Source organism: Eretmochelys imbricata, chromosome 14 (genome assembly GCF_965152235.1).
Source record: "Eretmochelys imbricata isolate rEreImb1 chromosome 14, rEreImb1.hap1, whole genome shotgun sequence".
NCBI classification, from domain to species: Eukaryota; Metazoa; Chordata; order Testudines; family Cheloniidae; genus Eretmochelys; species Eretmochelys imbricata.
In genome coordinates, this window is record NC_135585.1 from 49774095 (window position 1) to 49793637 (window position 19543).

The following is a 19543-nucleotide window of genomic DNA, read 5'->3' on the forward strand; positions in this document are numbered from 1 at the left end:
GTTGCTGGAAAGCTTGTCTCTTTCCCCAACAGAAGTTGATCCAATAAAAGATCAAACATCCTCCACCTTGTCTCTCTCATAGACCGGGGCCAGCACGGCGGCAACAACAGAGCAAATCACTTCTGATGACCTTGCTGTTTTGGAAGGTCACGATCATCAGTGGGAAACTGTCACTTTATGTTAACAAAAGGGGCTTTGTTGTTGGCTGGGGTGGGTGGGTGTTTTTTTGCCATTTAATTTATGATATTCAGCAAAAGCTTTTCTCTTTTTGAAATCCTGACTGGACTGAGAGTCCGTTGTTCAGGCGACCCAGTTACCTGAATCCAGGCCTGATTTCAGAGAGAATCTGCTTCCTGCTTTTGCTGAGTCTAATAAACTAAATAGAAAAAAAAACCCACACACACACACACACCCCCCAACAACAACAACAACAAAGCCCCTTTATGTTAATTTTTAACAGAAAGTTCCGGTTTCCCCCCAGTGGCGGCCCCTGGGGCTGTGTCTTTAAGAGGAGACTCTCCCCTCCCCCCGGGACAGGGGTTGGACTGAGGCAATTTCCAGTGTTACTTTCACTGTCCCCGGGCGAAGGCCGCGAGCTGAGCACATGTTTATCGATCGGAACAAACCCTGTTTCTGTTCACAACCTTCCCCGGAGAAGCCCCGAGGCAAAACTGCAGCTCCTCAATCGCCAGAATGAGCTGAGCCGCCTCCGAGACCGACGGGAACAGTCACCGAGCATGGGACTGTCCCAGCCAGAGGAGCGAAGTCTGGCCACACCCGGGAGATGTTAAACTTCTCAGAAGACCCAACCAGGTGGGTTAATTTTGCTCCAGAAGGACTGTTTCTAACGTCTAATGCACGATCCTTATTGCTTGGACAGATTATTCAAAACACAAGGAGTAAATAATCCTGTGAGAATTTGTTTCTCTCTTTATGGGAGGGAGGAGGGATAGCTCAGTGGTTCAAGCATTGGCCTGCTAAACCCAGGGTTGTAAATTCAATCCTTGAGGGGGCCTTTAGGAATCTGAGGCAAAAATTGGGGATTGGTCCTGCTTTGAGCAGGGGGTTGGACTAGATGCCCTCCTGAGGTCCCTTCCAACCCTGATAGTCTGTGATTCTCTGGGAAGTTTACAGTATGTCTACATTCAAAGTGATGTACTATCAAATAGATTTCAGATTGTTTTCATAGCAATGTAAGACGAGACTTTTGCAGCTTGTTGAATTTGTCATTTCTTTCTTTTGCTGAATTTTATTCAAGAACAGTGGGCCCAAGACTGTTCTTGGAGGAGATTTGTAACTTCCTCTATTTTAAATACAGGAAGCTTCCTGCACCAAACCCAGCGGTCATCAGTCTAGTTTTCTGCCTGTGCTCTCATTGCAGTTTTCTGCCTCTTGACTGCGGTGCGGGGGGGCGGTGAATCCTTTTGTTCTTATAAAAAATAAAATTATGCTCAGAATCAATTGAAACAGAAAACTGCCTCCTTTTCTCCTCCTGAACTCAGTGGGACTTAAGCATGTGCCTAATGTTGATCCTGTGTTCAGGAGTGTCACTGAGTAGGGACTTCAGGCCATACTAAAAGAGGGAAATTTATACATTGTGTAACAGATTATCTCCTCCTGTGTGAAAAGCCATTCAAGGGGCAATATCATGAAGAAACCTATCGGAGTACAGCTATTTACAAATGGTCGTATTGTTGGGAAATTTATGTTTGTATTTTTAAAACATTTTTTGTTTATTTTTAAATTTTTAATCATGTATTATTGCACAAAATATTAGTTTTTAGGGTTTTTCCCAGTTTTTATTTTTTCTCCCTTTTCTCCTTTGAGACAGGATAAGGGATGGGTGAATAAAATGCTTTTATTCCATTTGATTAGAGTTTCTCATTTTGAATCAATTTGAAATATTTTTTTCATTTAGCATCATTTTGTTGAGAAATTAGAAACATTAAAATAATAGGAAATCATCAGTTTTTAATTTTTTTTATAAAAGCCATATTAAATTGAAAAATCATTTTTGTTTAAGCATTTTTGACCAGGTTCAGTATTGTCAACTCTCATAGTTACTTGTGATTTTTGTGATTTTTTTTTTTTTTTTAAATCTCACAGTATTCGGTAATTTTCTGAAAGCCGTAATGTTCTAGTTTTATAAAGCACAAAAAAAAAAAACCCACCCCACAAAAATTTATAGCTTGTATATGTTCCCATAATTAAGCAATTATGCAGTTTTATAGCGAATCAAAGCTACAAGACTAGACAATCATAGGCGTGGGAAGTAGGGGTGTGGGGGGGTGCAGCGTTCCCAGATTTTATGCGGGGCTCCACTCCTGGTCCCAGGGCTCTGATCCTGGCCCCGCATGTGGGGATCCACTCCTGCCTGCCACTAGCTGTGACCCCAGCCACAGCCCCTGTACCCCTGTCTGTGCCCCACCCTTCTGGAGACACAGCCCTGCTCCCAGCCCCAGCTCTGAGGGGAGGGCATGTGGGGTGTGGACGGGGTAAGGGGGGGCACGAGGTAATAATGTTGGGGGTACTTTCACAGGCTTTCAGCACCCCCACTGTAAAAACTGTTCAAGTGCCACTGCAGACAACACAACATCGGACAATACCACACACACCTAACATATTAGGGTGGGAGTTACACTGACTTTTGAATACTGGGGTTGGCGGTGCTGCTGGTCTGTTTTTGAAAGGCACAGACAAATTTCAGCTTTCTGCAATAATTCATCCAATCTACACAAACCAATGTATCACACCTATTCATTTAATTCCTCAAAGTGCTGGCAATAGGGGTCTGAAGGAAATGTCAGACACTCAGGGTGGATGAAAATTGATCTTTAAAAAATGATTAAAAAATATATCAGAGGTTTTTCTTTCACTTGGATTTTTTAATTTAAATTAAATACTGGTTTATCTCTCAAATTAAAATTATGACAACTGATACTATGACAACTGATACTATATATATATATAACATTCAAGCAGTACATGTTTGCTGCAGAAGTTTTAAAGAAAATAAGATCAATGAAGTGGTGGAACCAGAATTTTTTGAAGGGCTCACCCAGCTTTTGACAGCACTAGCCTCTTCTGCAAGTGCAAAAAAAATATTTTATTCATTTCCATGTACCCAACTAGCTCAGTTCAATGAATTATCCATTCAAAGTTGAGAAACCAGTTGGGAGTTGAAAAATCAGGAATGTTTGTTTTCTGCTTCGAACCTATCATTAAAAACAAGGTGTGAGAGGATGAGATCTACCAGCTCTAAAACCTTGAAGGACACAGTGACCAGAAACTACAGTTAATAGTTCCTTTTTCTAACAAATCAGATTTGAATGCAAATCATGTTTTGGTAAAGTATTTTTCTCTTCTCTATCCTGATTTCTTGCTATTCCCCTCCTTTTCCTCTAGCATTGAGCCTCAGTCAGTGCACAGAGAGGGGGAAGAATTCAAACATTCATTAGAAACCACTCAGATTACCCCAGATGCTCAGATGAAACAATCTATACTTTAGAATAAACTACTTTATTAAAAAGGCTTCTGCTGGATTCAATGTAACTCAAAGGAAAGGGGTAGCCATGAGCTCCCCAGAGACCCTGGTGCTGTGGCGACATTTGTTACATAGACACAAGGTAGGGGAATGATTTTTGTTTTATCCTTTGACCTGGGTGTATGCAAAGTGTGAATGAACTGTACCCTGACAGCTAGTGATGAGCTAGGGATGGGGGGAATCTTCAGGACCAGGCTGTATTTACATGAACACACCCATTCCGCCCAGGTATCTAGCAGACAGAGCTGTGTAATGTTGCCCAAGTGATCAATTTTAACTGGTGTTGGGTTACAAATCACTTGAGTATTGAATGCAGGGGTCGTGGAATGTTGTTATCCTGATTGTGTGAGTAAAGGGCAGCAGAACTGTGCTGAGCTGGTCCTGATTGAGGGGGGTCACCCTTAACTGAACCCATTAAGCAAGGGGCTCAGATGCCAAATCTATGTGGAGATGGGTGTTGGTGTCTTCTGTCTGGTAGTGTGGATGCTGCTTAAAAGTTGTAGGTGTTTCCTCTTCCCTGTTTAGAAATAAAGCTCCTTAGGCTCTGTGAAGAGTCTTTTGTTTTGTTAAGTGACCACTAGAGCTGAAATCACTGATAACCAGCTCTATAGGACAATTTATCTGGTGAAAGACACTGTGCAGTCTGCACTAGCGGTGAGGCTCCCCTGCTAACAGCTGAAATCACTGAGAGCTGTGCAAAGTGGTGGGACCATAGGACATCCCAGTGGGTGCTATGGAGTGGCTGGAAGAGCAAGTGACATTTTTTCCCCCTTCCACCCTTTCCTGGGTGGGAGGTGAACTCAAGTGAACCCATCTATGAATTTTGTGTCCTCCCTGACCAAGGATATCAAGTGTGAGTGGGGTGCATTGGAGAGAGAAGAGAGGGGCACGTTAAAGGGGAACTTTTGGTTGCTGGATGTAAGACCCTGAGGCAAAAGGACACTGGCCAGCGTACTCGGGGTGGGTGTTTTGATTGTGGTACTATGCTTATGAATCCTGCGTGCGGCATTTTCCGGAGTCAACGCCGGGTTACTTTCCTCCATTTTATTAGATGTTTCTTCTCTACCCCTCTCCCACTCTGTGCTTGTGAGAGGGCAAAGTGTTGCCTCTAGAGGCAACTGGGGTGGTGTGTAATTGTCCCAGGTTACGGGGTGGGGACTCGAGCTGGTTCTGTGCTGTATTGTTAAGAGGCACCCTGGATACTGAACCCGGCGCTTCTCGCCACCGACTCCACCTGGCAGGAGGGTCACACAAGGATGAATATTTTACCTCAGGTTAAACATATCAAGTGGCAAATTCTTAGAAACAACCCAGCCCACCATCCCTGCTTACCTGGCTTCCTTCCTTCCTTCCTGCAGAGGAAGTCTCCACTCGCCTTCAATGACATGGAAGGGGAGGGGAAAGAGATGGAGGGAGGGGTTGATGGTGAAAGGCAGGAAGTTTGCACAGAAACAAACTTCCCCCAAATCATTTTTTGCTGAAGTTATTTAAAAAACCCACCTATGGTTACCCGGAGCCCGGTGATGCTTTTCACACACACCCTGGCATCCTAGGCTCAGGCTGGAGGGCCATGCTGCGGGGGAGTCAGAAGCACAGGACAGTGATGCGGGATGAGGCTGAAAAAGCCCCCAGCCAGGCTGGTGCCAGGATCCTGGCTGGGCTGGGTCTGTTCTCTGCGGGGCCAGGCTGTCTGGACTCCTGCCCAGCAACACCAGGCAGGCTGGCTCTGCTTGGTGCTGTGATGGGACATGCTGGGGGCATGGAACAGACACACTGAGCTCAGACCAATGCAGCACTGAGAACAGGCAGGCTCGGCGCATGGCACAGGGATGGGGCCCAGACACACTGAGCTCAGACCAACGCAGCACTAAGAACAGGCAGGCTCGGTGCATGGCACAGGCACAGTTAACTGAGACTGCAGGAGAGGGCAAGAGGCAGGCCCAGAGGCACATAGCGCTGTGATCCGGGTTGGGGCAGAGGCTCAGAGCACCCATGGTGATGAACTGGGCTGGCTCCCTCCGACAGCGAGGGCCAGACGGAGGGTAGGCGGGCGCTCCCCCGTCCACGAAGCCCCAATGTGACCCGCAACAGCTTCTCTGCTCCGCCCTGCCCTGACCTCTTGCCCCAGAGTCCCAGGGCCTGGACACAGCCCCTTCCAGCCAGGGATTGCACTGACCCTGCACCCACCACTGTGGGGCAGCGCCTGGGCACAGGTCAGGGATGGTGGGGGTGCAGGTGAGGGGCTGGCACCCACAGCGCCTACCAGTCATTGGCTCTTAGCCCGGAATGGCAACAACAGCAGCTAATCAGGTGAAGGAAAGTTTTTGAGTGACACTTCAGCATCTGCCCAGGTGTTCCTGGCCCCGGACCTTGCCCGCCTCCCAGCCGGCAGCTGGAACCAGCCCAGGGGATGGCTGGGGGAGCAGGACTGACAGGGTGGGGAGCCCGGCTGCACGGGGCACAGGAGAGTGACACAGGACAGGCTCCAGCCCAGCGCACAGACCGGGGAGTGCAGTCCCGGCCCTGCTGCACTCCTCAGGGGAGCGGGGGCGGGGCTGGGGTGGAGCGGGGGCGGGGCTGGGGTGGAGTGGGGGCGGGAAGAGGCAGGCTGGGGTGGGGAAGGGGTGGGGCGGGAAAAGGCAGGAAGAACCGGAGCAAATTTCCTGGTGCCCTACGCAACTGTGTACATGGCATATGGTTAAGGACAGGGATAAGGATGGCCCTGAGGTGGGGGGAAGGGGCAGAGGCTTTTTTATATCTCCTCCCAGGATGCTGTTTGCCAGAGCAGAGGGCTGTGTTCTTGCAGGCACAGGCATCCCAATCCCTCGACTGTCAGTGCTTAGACACTGCAGCTCCGCTCGGTCGTATGTAAGCGCTGCGGGGCTACGTTCCTGCTCCCACCAGCAGACTGAATGCTGGGAAATATTGCACAGACGCTCCCTCCCTCAAACTCTGCCGCTCACATTTTGAGTATTTAAAAGAGTCTTCTGTCAGTTTCTGTGTCTGTATGAAGTCACTGCTGTTCCTTTCTCCTATATAACATGCTGAGGTGCTAAACTTCCTCCAAGAGCCCACACGTCCGCACCTCTTCCTGCACCCCAATCCTCTGCCCCAGGTCAGAGCCGCACCCCTCACCTAAACTCCCTCCCAGAGCTTGCACTCCAAACCCCCTCCCACAGTGCTCAGGAGGGGATAAGGCCTCTGGCTGGGGGTGCAGGCTCCAGGATGGGGCCAGAAACAAGGGATTCATGGTGCAGGAGGGGGCTCCAGGCTGGGTCAGGAGGACTCTGGGGTAGGGCCAGAGCCGAGAGGTTTGGGATGTAGGAGGGGTGTCCAGGCTGGAGCTGAGGGGTTTGGAGTGCAGGGTGGGTGAAGTTGTGGGCTCTGGGGTTGGAAATGACGGTTTAGGAAGGAGTACTGTGGAAAGGGATCTGGGGGTCATAGTGGACCACAAGCTATATATGAGTCAACAGTGTAACACTGTTGCAAAAAAAGCAAACGTCACAAGAAGTAATTCTTCCACTCTACTCCACACTGATTAGACCTCAACTGGAGTATTGTGTCCAGTTCTGGGTGCCACATTGCAGGAAAGATGAGAACAAATTGGAAACAGTCCAGAGAAGAGCAACAAAAATGATTAAAGGTCTAGAAAACATGACTGATGAGGGAAGATGGTTTAATCTGGAAAAGAGAAGACCGAGAGGGCACATGATAACAGTTTTCAAGTACCTAAAAGGTTGTTACAAGGAGGAGGGAGGTAAATTGTTCTCATTAACCTCTGAGGATAGGACAAGAAGCAATGGGCTTAAATTGCAGTAAGGGGGGTTTGGGTAGAACATCAGCAAAAACTTCCTAACTGTCAGGGTGGTTAAGCACTGGAATCAATTGCCTAGGAAGGTTGTGGAATCTCCTTCACTGGAGATTTTTAAGAGCAGGTTAGACAAACACCTGCCAGGGATGGTCTAGATCAGAGGTTCTCAACCTTTTTCTTTCTGAGCCACCCCCCCACCCCCCCTCACTGACATGCTATATAAACTCCATGGCTCACTTGTGCCACAATAACTGGTTTTCTGCATATAAAAGCTAGAATCAGTGTTAGCGGGTAGCAAGTAGGGCAAATGCCTGGGGCCCCATGCCACAGGGACCCTCACGAAGCCACATTGCCCCATGCGGTGGGGCTTCAGCTTTCTGCTCTGGGCCCCAGCGAGTCTATTGCTGGCCATGCTTGGAGGCCTCCCTGAAACCTTCTCGAAGCCCCCTCAGGGGCCCCGGACCCCTGGTAGAGAACCACTGGTCTAGACAATATTTAGTGCTGCCAGGGGAGTGCAGGGGACTGGACTTGATGACCTCACAAGATCCCTTCCAGTCCTATGATTTTATGATTCTGAGAGGGGCTTGGGGTGCAGGAGGGGGCTCTGGTCTGGGGCACCATGTATAAAAGTTAGGCACTGAGAAAATCACTATGATCTTCAAAGCCCAAATTAGGTGCTTAAACTCCTATTTAAAAAAAGTAAAATAAAAAGAATGAAGAGAGAGAGGCCCCTGGGGTTCATCTACACAGTCCATGGCGCTGAGCCAGCCTCCCAGCCTGGGACGACAAACTGGAGCTTGCATTAGTCCTCTGAAACAGCTGTGTAGGCAGCACTTTGAAGTTGGGGGGACGTGAAGCAGAGGGGTCCCACATCTCAGGGGAGTGCCCTAAATCCTGGGATAAAAGTTATGAGGGAGTTTCTCCTCTCTCCCTCTCTTCTTATCTCCCCCCTACCCCGAGGTGTTTTGTGTGAACTTGCCTGCAAGGCCTGATCCTTTAGGCATACTGGAGGATGCTACCAGACTGGGCCCCACCCACGGACGGTGGGTAGGGGAGGCTGGATGGGGTCTGAGTTTCCCCAAATGGCCAGGCATGGCCCTCCCCCCCCCGCCACACTCCACCTCTCAGGGCCCCACTTCAGCAGAGCCGTTGGGCAGATGGAGGACATGGGGCTCCCCACAGCAGCCCAGGCTCCCTTTTAGCACAGTCCGGCTCTGGCTTTCAGCCTGGCCAGGGTACGGGACCTCAGGGGGAAGAGGAGGAACAGTGGGCAGGGCATGATCAGCTCCTCCACTCTGAATCGCAGCCCCTGCCTCTGTTGCTTCCTGCCTTCCCAAGGCTACTGTGCCCATATTAAAAAATGCAGAGACCATGGCCCCCCTGGACCCTCCTGGATCTGACACCACTGCTCTGAGTGAGTTTAGGCACCTATAGGATTCATTAGGAATTTTCTGCATTGAAGTGCTTTTGAAACTGAGACTTAAGCATCTTAAACAGGGACTTTGGTACCAACTGATTGTGTGTATCCAGGGTAACATTGTTATCGCGCGGGCAAGTTCACGTTGCCCTGTATTTTTTGTGGCCACAGAGCTATAGAAGAGAGGGTAGCAGGGGTGACTTCTGGTCCTGTGTTTAGGGAAGATTTGATGACGTGCCTGCGAGAGAGGCAATGTAACATATTGTGAGACAGATTGGTCTCTGCTGTGTGAAAAGCCCCATTTTCATGAGCAAATCTTTGGGCATGGTTAACCCAGGGAAATTATTTTTCATCACTATTTTTGAACAAAATTTTTGTTTCATTTTTACAATTCTATTTTTTTAATGAATCAACTCAAAAGAATGTCTTTCATGAAACAAATGGAATGGAATAAAAACTAACATGTTATTTATTTATTTGTATATTTCCACTATCAACAAAACAATTTATGATCCAGAGCAGAAGTAGAGAGAACAGAAGCCTAGAGATCACAGCAGCCATGGCCTCAGGGGCTCCTGTAAGGGAAATCCAAGAGGAAACCAAATGTCCCATCTGCCTGGAATATCTGAGGGACCCAGTCACTGTACAGTGCGGGCACAACTTCTGCCAGGTCTGCATCACTCAGTACTGCGAGACATGGGCAGAGCTGGACTCTGACCCCTTGTGCTGCCCCAGTTGCAGAGCCCGAATCCAGAAAGGGGCTCTCCGAAAAAATTATCAGCTAGCAAATATAGTGGAAAAGATCAAACAACTGGATTTCAAACCAGGAAAAGAGAATGTGTGTGAGAGACACGGCAAAGCCCTGGATCTGTTCTGTGATGAGGACAGGGAAGCCGTGTGTGTGGTTTGTTGGAGATCCTCAGAGCACAGATTTCACACGGTGCTTCTCGTGGAGGAGGCGGCCCAGAAATACAAGGTAGGAAACACTGGGGATCTGGGAAATTCTTTCTTTTTCAGACTCAGTCTCTCAGAGCCACAGAATCTCCTAATTTCCCAGATTTTCTCCCTGATCTCTGGAACCACCTAAATCTCCCCACCCCCCGCAGTCTCCTTCCTCTGGGCAGGTGCAGGGAGCCTTGGCCACTGATGGCAGGCACAAAGCCTGTCATTAGGGAGACATGGGGCCTAGCTACACTTGCAAGTTAGAGCACATTAAAGCAGCCACAGGCAGCCTAACTCACGACCCATCCACACTGGCAAGGCACGTCGAGTGCCTGGACTCTGCAGGTGGAGCGCTCCTGGTAATCCACCTCCGCGAGAAGCGTAACGCTTGCTGTGCCCCGGCTGAAACACTCCAGCATCTGTGTGAACGAGGTGTTGCATCACTGCGCTGCGATTGGCCTCAGGAAAGGTCCCATAATCCCTTTAAGTCAAGTGGCCACTCTTGTCATTGTTTTGAACTCACTGGGCTGTAGGAATGCAGATATCCCCCTTCAAAGCTCCGTGTCTGACAACCGGCTGCTTCTCCACTCCAAGACAAAGCAGCCATTAGTGTGGAAAGCTGCTCGCTGTGCCTGTGTGTGAGAGAGAGGCGGGGGGGGCATGTCTGCTGGTGTCTGAACTTACAAGGAAGCCTGCTGACACGCTCTCAGCCCCCCGAAAACCCACTCTCTCTCCCCCCACATACACACAACACACTCCCTGTCACACTCCATCCCAACCCCCTCCTCATTTGAAAAGCACCTTGCAGCCCCTTGCATGCTGGGATATCGCTCCCTCAATGCACTGCTCTCTGTGGCGTTGTAAGAGCTGCTAATGTGGCCACGCCAGTGGGCTTGTAGCTGTCAGTGTGGACACCCAGCAGCGCTTTCCCTGCTGCGCTCCCCGAGGGCTGGTTTAACTCCCAGCGCTCTCCATCTGCTGGTGGAGCCAGGCCCGTAGGCACTGGAGCTCCCTGGGAGGCACGTTCCTCACACACAGGGCAGTGTCCTATCCACTAGGCTACGCTGCCCGCTACCCCCAGCAGCACTGAGTAGTGATGACGTGCGGCCATGAGGAGGAAAAGACTCCTTGGTAAAGGTCCCAGGTCCAGCAGGGAGACGAGGTTTCCCACTGGGATTCTAAACTCCTATATTGCTCCATTAGGGGTTAAACTCGGAAGCTGCCAGCCTGGACTAGAGGAGATCATGGGGCTAAACTCCAAGCACCTTGAATGTGCACACAGAAGGGCTCCAGACAGCTCAGGTCCATGTCAAATACCCCTGGGATTATACTGGATTGTAACAAAACTAACCCTAGGCTGGAGCTGATCGGTGCCAGTCTGACCTGTTCTGTTGTGTACGTGGGCAAGGACCAGCCAAGGTGGTTCCGTGAGTCCCACCAGGCAGCCTTTTGAAATCTCCCAGAATCCACTGCTTCCGGGATCTTTATGAGGGAATGGGACAGTGGGGGACCTGCCTAGGGGGCATCGCCACAGAAAGGGTTTAGGACAGCACTGGGGCTAACCCCAACCGTTCTTCAGACAAATCAGCCTGTTTAATTAGGGTGGCCATTCCTGAACACAGCACATTCCCATGCCTGCCTGCATGGGCCCACCCCCAACTGTATCTCTCGGCCTGGTTGGGCCCACCCCCGCCTTTGTCAGCACACCCCCACCTGCATCATTCTGCATCAAAGTACCACCCCCACTCCTGCCCCCACCCTCACAGGTGTCCTCCTGCATCCTCAGTTTCCTCCTGTCTCTTTTTCACCGGACAAAGCCACCTCCAGGGACCTGGTGGCTTCTGGGATTTGTATCATTTTGTTTATTAAACCTTCTCGAACCCAGATTTATTGAGTCATCCCCATGTGACTCCAGTGTCCTGTTATGTGCTATACCACTTATCAATTCATAGATACCAGTAAAGCTTGGTTATAATTGAGATCTCTCTCTAATTATTATAATACCTGAACCTGAATGGGTAACAAGTCAGAATATGACACACTCCCAGTCTGCATTAATAAGGTTTCATCTCCTTGGTGGTCCTGATGTCGCAAAGCAATTCACCAACAATCATCTTGGGTTTTGGGTGGAAAAACACCCAGCTCCACACCCCTCTCAGCCATCTAAATGAAACCTCTCAAATCCTTTATGGTTCTTCAGGAAAAAATCCAGGCCCATTTGAAGACTCTGAGGGAAGAGAGAGAAAAGCTTCTGGGATTTAAAATAATTGGAGAGGGGAAAAGGCGGGAGTATCAGGTAAGGTGCCTGTTGTTATTAATTGGCAGGGACTGGCCGTGGGAGGTCCATTTGGAGGCAGATTCCTGTGTGACCTTGGTGAACGTGGACTTGTGTGTGTTTCTCCGTGATCATGGATTGCTGGGTTAGATTCATGTTTAGAGAAGCCCTAAGTTTCCATTGCAGTTGATGAGTTAATGTCTAGCCCTTGTGGCTTTCCCAGAAATCCTCCCCAAGTGAACTGAATGTCCCCGTGAGGTGCTGTCCACTGTGTTTGGTCATTTTGTGCATTATTAACGTGTTTGTTCTTTTTTCTTCCGTGGCATCTGTGTCAGTGTAGTGCTGAGTCCTGCCTCCTGCTGCTCTGGGTTTGAATTCACAGAGACCATGAATAACAGAATACGCTGACCATGACAGACATGGAAACCTCCCTTTCAGAGGGATGCAGGGGCCAAAGGGGAAGGTGTGAGAGTCCTCAGCCTCGTACACACAGGCATAGGCGCAGACTTCACCTCTAGCTGGGGCGGGGGGGGGGGGGGGGGGCTCGACCCCCCCACTCTGCCCCTGGCCCTGCTCCCATTCCACTTCTTTCCCCAAGACCCTGCCTGCGCCTGGCCTCTTCCTGCCTCTGCTCTGTCCTCACCCTGTCCCCATTCTATCCCTTCCCACAAGTCCTTGCCCCATCCCCACCTCACCACGTTACTGCTCTTTCCGCTGCCCCCTGGAGCATCCCCAACACCATGAAACAGCTGTATAAGGGCAGGTGGGAAGCGCTGGGAGGGAGCAGGGGAGTTGCTCCATGCGGGGCAGAGGGGGAACTTGGCTGCTGGTGGGTACTGAGCATCTGCTAATTTTCCCCCGTGGGTGCTCCAGTCCCAGAGCACCCACGGTATCGGTGCCTATGCACACAGGGTACAGTCAATTGTCAGAAATTTTCAAAGAAATTCTCCCTACTGCACACTCAGCTCTACATGAAAGGACCCCGGGCTCCATCCATGTCTCTGACCAGCCCTTGCCCTGTTTTCGTACAGAAACAAACACAAGCCGAGAGGCAGAAGATTGTGTCTGAATTTCAGCAGCTGCGGCAATTCCTGGAGGAACAAGAGCAACTCCTGCTGGCCCAGCTGGAGAGGCTGGACAAGGAGATTGTGAGGATCCAGAATGAAAATGTCAGTAAACACTCTGAGGAGATTTCCCGTCTCAGTGAGCTGATCAGTGAGATGGAGGGGAAGTGTCAGAAGCCAGCGAGTGAATTCCTGCAGGTGAGACTGAGTGGGAAATATTAGCACTGGAGCATAGTGGCCAGGGCGGGGCCTCCCTTCCCTGAGATCCCCTGTAGGTGTCCGATGGGGCTGAGATTCTTTTCTCTCTCTCTCCTCTAGGATGTCAGAAGCACCTTGAGCAGGTACGTGGCTCTCTCTTGCTCCCCCTCACAAATCTGGGAAAGAGCTTGGTGATATTAGCACCACATCTCCCCAGGGCTCTACTGAAAAATGTGTGGGGAAGATCAAAAGTCGGATACCGATCTCTCTGATCCACTTCATCCTGAGGTTCTCACCCTGGTACAGAAGAGTCTGGAATTCACCATTCAGTGGGAAAGACTGACATCAAGTGTTTCCGAGAGATGTCACATCCCTGGGGGAGTGGCTGCCTCAGGATTGTGGGGATGGAATATGGGCCTGTCACTACTGGGGCCCTGGTTACCATTCAGCTCAAGGCAGCAGTGGTCAAGAGTCTTTCCCACCTGAGTCTTTCCCAGCCTGAGGACTGTTTGGAGAGCTGTGTGGAATGAGCTGGGGACGGGGGAGTTGGTGTCTCAGTTTAGTTCCTAGTGGACAGATTTCTACAGCACTTTACATAGGAACCTCCTGTCCCTCAGAGCATGGAGGCCAAAGAGTGAATTGGCCATGGAGACTCAATTCCCCTTTTTATCCCCAGAGCTCATCTCACCAGACCAGAGTTGAAGAATATTAAGGAGTCCTTAGAAGGGAAGGTTGTACGGCCATGGGCTGTGTTGCACCTACTCTGAGGCTGGGAGAAGTCGAGGAATTTGAACTCCAGGCATATTAGAGCAGCGACTCTCTAGTCAGAACTTATCATGAGTCACACAATGAAATATAATCATGGGAAATTGTTTCTCTCCAGGTATGAGAAGGGGAAGTTCCAGCAGCCAGAGGAGATTTCTCCTGAACTGGAAGAGCGAGTCAGCGATTTCTCCCAGAAAACTATTGTGCTAATGGAGACTCTGAGGAAGTTCAAAGGTACCCAGAAGGGATCTAGCAATGGAAATTGGGCTGAGCCTCTGAGAGTGTGGGAAGAGAATGGTGCTGGTCAATTGGTTCACACTTAGATGATGCTTCTATTTAATTGTTGGGTGAGAAGGCCAGACATTTGGGTCCAAGACACTCAGGTTGATTACTTCAAACCTTTGTTTGCACCAGAAACATGCTTTTCAATGACAGTTACAAAGTAAGAAATGACTCATCGACTTTAAGGTCAGAAGAGACCATCGTGATCCATCTATTCTGACCTCCTGCATATTGCAGGCCACAGAACCTCCCCACCTACTCCTGCAATTTACCCGTAAACTCTGGCTGAATTACTGAAGCCCTCATATAATGATTTAAAGTCTTCAAGTTACAGAGAATCCACCATTTCTTCTAGTTTAACATCGGTAAATGAGACGTGCCCCATATGGCAGAGGAAGGCAAAAATAAACCCCAGAATCTCTGGCAATTTGATCTGGTGGAAAATTCCTTCCCTATCCCAAATATGGTGGTCAGTTGGACACTGAGCATTTCAGCAAGACCCAAAAGCCAGACACCTGGGAAAGATTTCTCTCTAACTCAGAGCCATCCCCGACTCGTGCCCCATCACCAGCCATTGGGATATTTGCTACTAGCCATTGCATGTGGAGAGACGTGCTGGTCAGTTCCCTTCTCCCGGGGCATAGGTGGCTCACGGTGGATTTCTCCTAGGAAGCTCTAATTACCCCTTACAATGTCTGGAATATTAGACACCTCCAAATTGCATATTTACTTGTTCTTTTCCAATCACCTTTGAGTGGTATGAATATTAAGTACCTTATATAGGTCATACACGACACATGCATGAACACATCATTGGCAGGGCTTTTTTTGTTCAAGTTATTTTCATGTTATTGTTCTCTTCTCTGATTGATTATGCACACGCCACTTTAACCCTTGTCTCCACACAGAGGGTATTGGACATTGCTAACTTCTCTGTGGCTGGATGCACAGCCCCCCTCAGCCTAGCTCCTGCCCTTCAGTGCCCCACCCCAGTGCACAGCCCCCCTCAGCCTGGCTCCAGCCCTTCAGTGCCTCCCCCCAGTGCACAGACCCCCCCCCAACCTAGCTCCAGCGGTTCAATGCTGCCCCCCGCCACTGCACTGTTCCCTTCAGCCTTGCTCCATCCCTCCAGTGCCGCCCCCACTGCACAGCCCCCCTCAGCCTAGCTCCAGTCCTTCAGTGCTGCTCCCCTCACTGCACAGCCCCCCTCAACCTAGCTCTGGCCCTTCAGTGCCGCCCCCCACTGCACAGATCCCCCTTAGCCTTGCTCCAGCGGTTCAATGCCGCCCCCCCCCCCACTGCACAGCCCCCCTCAGACTAGCTCCAGCTCTTCAGTGCCACCTCCGTATTGCACAGCTCCCCTCAGCCAAGCTCCAGCCCCTCATTGCTACCCCTCCCCCAGCTGCACAGACCCCCTCAGCCTAGCTTCCCAGGAGCAGCAGGGATGAGGGACAGTGGGAAGCCACTTCAGGGAGTCACCAGAGGTGAGTCGCCCCCCAGCCCTCCGAAGAATTTGTTCCACCCTGGCCCCTGCTCACAACAGATCCATGCCCACCACAGAGCTTGTCCCTTTGTCCTGGTCAGGAGACAGAGGAGGTTCCCATCGACCCTGGGATCACCCCTGCCCGGAGAGGGGTGCCCTGGTCACAGTGAGGCGATGGGAAACCCTGCTCCACTGAGAGACCCCCCTCCTCTGCTTCCCACATCCTGTGACATGATGGGGGATCTCCCATGTAAGGGACACAGACTGGGGAGAGACATGGGTAAGCGGTGTGGAGGTGGGACACACATACACACACACACAGAGCCTCATCCTCCCATGAGACATATTATTTAAAGTAGTGACAAGAATGCACTGAAATACGGTTTTAGGCGAAATATTTATTTCAATGCCCCCATCCCACAAAAAAATATTTACTGCGGCAGTGAGGGACATTCATAGATTCATAGATATTTAGGTCAGAAGGGACCATTATGATCATCTAGTCTGACCTCCTGCACAACGCAGGCCACAGAATTTCACCCACCCACTCCTACAAAAAAACCTCACACCTATATCTGTGCTATTGAAGTCCTCAAATCGTAGTTTAAAGACTTCAAGGAGCAGAGAATCCTCCAGCAAGTGACCCATGCCCCATGCTACAGAGGAAGGCGAAAAACCTCCAGGGCCTCTTCCGATCTGCCCTGGAGGAAAATTCCTTCCCGACCCCAAATATGGCGATCAGCTAAACCCTGAGCATATGGGCAAGATTCATCAGCCAGATACTACAGAAAATTCTTTCCTGGGTAACACTCACCTGAGTTGAATTTATTCCTATTATTATTGTTTATTATTTATTAATGAGCTAGGTTATGGTTTTTTCAGTGTGGAAAATTGTGTGTTATTTTACGGGTTGAATGATGACTGAATGACATAACCCCCTGCCAGTGTCCGTCACTCACTCTGGTAATTTTGTCAAGTCTCCGTCACACAACACGATGCTGCCTGACCCCTGGCCAAAGAGACCAAAGTGGGTAAAGTTACTTTTCTGCCAGAGTCTTTCTATGATCTGGATCTATGTTATGACAAAAGGCCGTGAGTGAATGAGACAAACCAACTGGAGTCTGAAGGGTGGGAAGGGATGAGGAGGGGAAAAGTAAATCTCTCTTACAGATTGTGTGTCCTGGGATGGTTGTGAGGCTGAAAGGACGTTGGTTCCATTGCTGGGAGATGGCTGAATGAGAGAGGAAATAGAAGGTTTCAGTTAGTTTCTATTAAATGCCTGAGTGTGTCTCTGGGCCTCTCGATCTGTTTCTCTGTCATGATGAAAACTCAGTTCTATGCGTTCAGAGTGGGGACACTTATAAATACGAAAGTCTGAAATCTCGTCTCTTTTCTCCTTTCCCCCGCCAGACACTCTGCCATCTGCACTGGAGACACAAATTGGGGAATCCCTAGGAGCACACAGACAGGGTGAGTTTGCAGCTGGAGATTGTCTTTACATTAGGAGAAAATTCCAGTGAAAACATCTTCCTGAGATTGTAACGAAAGTTACCAACCAAATCCCCAGTGGCTGTGGCATACACAGCCCTAAAAAAAACCTGTACACAGTGAGGAGATCCAGGGGCACTGGAACATGGGGGGCCAGGGAGCCAAGCTCACCCTCTTTTTTTAAGATGGGCATAGTTTGGGGGCAGGGGGCCGTGTTGGCCCCCCACACTGCAAGCCTTGGGCAGGCGTGGAGCATCGCAGCGTTGGCTGTGCTTCATGGAGGGGCGGCTGATCAACTGCGCCCTGTGTAGTGCAGCTTCTTCCTGGTGCTTGTCCCTCTCAGTGGCCCCACCCCTGCTCCTCTTCCCCCGGACCCTCCCCCTGCCCTGGGTGCTGCACGCCGGAGAGTGGACATGGGAAGGTGGAGGGTCAGGGGCTCTCCATAGTGGCCAAGGCTCCCAGCCTGGCCAGGGTTAGGGCCTCGGTGGGAAGATGAAGAGTGGGGCAGGGCCAGGGAGAGGGCAGGGCCACAGGTGGTGGGAACCAGTACCCCCCTCCCCAACTTCTGCCAAGGTGCCGGAACACCTGGGGAGATCCCAAGCTGACATCACACAGATAATCCTGACACCAACCTGAGTGCTGAGTTCATGCCCATGCTAATGAACAGAAACACTTTCCCTGAGCAGCACCCGAACAGAGCTCTCTGCCCTGAGGACTGACACATCCCTCTGCTTTACCCCGGTGCAGGGGGTCTCCCCGTTGCTCTTCTCCAACATCCTGCCTTTCCTCTGGGCAGGGCTGGGCTCTCCCATTGGAGCTGCTTTCTGGATTGGGGTGATCCTTTCCCTCTGATGCTGCCAGCTCCTCCCTTCTCTCTGGGCTGGGGATGGGGCTACCCCACCCAATGCCACCTCTTACTCTCTGGTGTTAATCAGCTCTTCCCCAGTGCTGCATCTTCCTCTCTCTTCCCAGCCCTGGGAGTGGAGACTGCATTAAAGGAGGAAGATTTCCTCTGGTCTTCAAACCTGTATCTGCTTCCTCTGCTCCCTCCCCACTAAAACCTTTCTTGGTGTGTCTCTCCTGCTGGGAATGGAGCAGAATCAACAGGGGTAGCTGGGAGCTGAAGCTTATGCAAGCAAATGGGAAATTAATGAAGTGTGTCTCCTTAGAGAGATTGAGGAAGTGCAGTGACATCCCTGCTCAGTCTCAGGTGCCCAGGACAGAGGCAGCTCCCTGCGATCCAGGCCTGTCCCAGCCAGAACAGGGCTGCTGGGGAGTGTGAGAAATGGCCCCAGCCTCCCCCAGGGCTGAGCTCTGCCCCTAATGCTCAGATTCTCTCTCCCCAGCGAATGTGACTCTGGATCCAGACACGGCTCATCCCATCCTCGTCCTGTCTGAGGATGGGAAAAGTGTGAGACGGGGAAACATGCGGCAGCGACTGCCCAGTAACGCAGAGAGATTTGACACTGCGCCCTGTGTGCTGGGCTGTGAGGGATTCACCTTGGGGAGACATTGCTGGGAGGTGGAGGTTGGGGATGGGGGAGGCTGGGCTGTGGGGGTGGCCAGAGAGTCTGTGGGGAGGAAGGGATGGATCAGCCTCAGCCCTGAAGGTGGGATCTGGGCTGTGGATTGGTGGGGGGGTCAGTTCCGGGCTCTCACCTCCCCTGTGACCCCCCTGCCCCAGCACCGGGTCCCCAGCAGGATCCGGGTTTGTCTGGACTGTGACCGGGGGCAGGTGACATTTATCGATGCTGGTGACGAGACCCCGATCTTCACTTTCCCGCCGGGCTCCGTCCCTGGGGAGAGAATCCGCCCCTGGCTCTGGGTGGGGCCGGAATCCCGGCTCCTACTGTGCCCCTGAGCCTGGGGTGGAGAATATCACACTGGAGAACCAGAAACCAGCCTTTCTAGCCTCACACATCCCAGTCTCTATGACATAGGAGGACTCCTGTCTACCCAGCCCCTGGCACCTCATCTCTATGACCCCTGGAAGCTCCTCCCCCTTCTTCTCCGCAGCAACAGGCATGGGAGGGGGAGGGGGAGGAACCCCTGGGGCTGCAGGAGGGGCAGAGGGGCCCTGAGGGGCAGAGGCCGGGGCTGGGCAGGGGGCAGAACTAACAGCCGGGCTGGGGACAGGCAGAGGTGGGGGCTGGGCAGGGACCCAGCATGAATCAATCAGGGGTTGGGGGGCTGGGGAGAAGCAGCAGCAGGGAGCGGTTTGTGCAGATCTGTGGGATTGGATCTCATGGGGTCTCCCAGCCACAGCTCCTGCCC

At 51.0% G+C, this 19543-nt stretch overlaps 1 protein-coding gene across 1 annotated transcript; it reads left to right on the forward strand.

Annotated features, from left to right (window-relative positions):
* Positions 1-596: 596 nt before the first annotated feature.
* Positions 597-19305, forward strand: LOC144274542 (zinc finger protein RFP-like). The gene is made up of 8 exons (XM_077833418.1): positions 597-813; positions 9290-9748; positions 11915-12010; positions 13021-13251; positions 13372-13394; positions 14135-14250; positions 17192-17251; positions 18616-19305. Exons 2-8 carry the CDS (start codon positions 9332-9334, stop codon positions 19128-19130), a joined length of 1458 nt encoding a protein of 485 aa, XP_077689544.1. The 5' UTR covers positions 597-813; positions 9290-9331; the 3' UTR covers positions 19131-19305.
* The last annotated feature ends 238 nt before the right edge of the window (positions 19306-19543 follow it).

Coding starts and splice junctions, on each gene's coding strand:
- LOC144274542 (XM_077833418.1), top strand. CDS start 9,332: ATGGCCTCAGGGGCTCCTGTAAGGGAAATCCAAGAGGAAACCAAATGT. Junction 14,251..17,191: donor GACTCTGAGGAAGTTCAAAG/GTACCCAGAAGG, acceptor TTCCCCCGCCAG/ACACTCTGCCATCTGCACTG. Junction 17,252..18,615: donor CCTAGGAGCACACAGACAGG/GTGAGTTTGCAG, acceptor CTCTCTCCCCAG/CGAATGTGACTCTGGATCCA.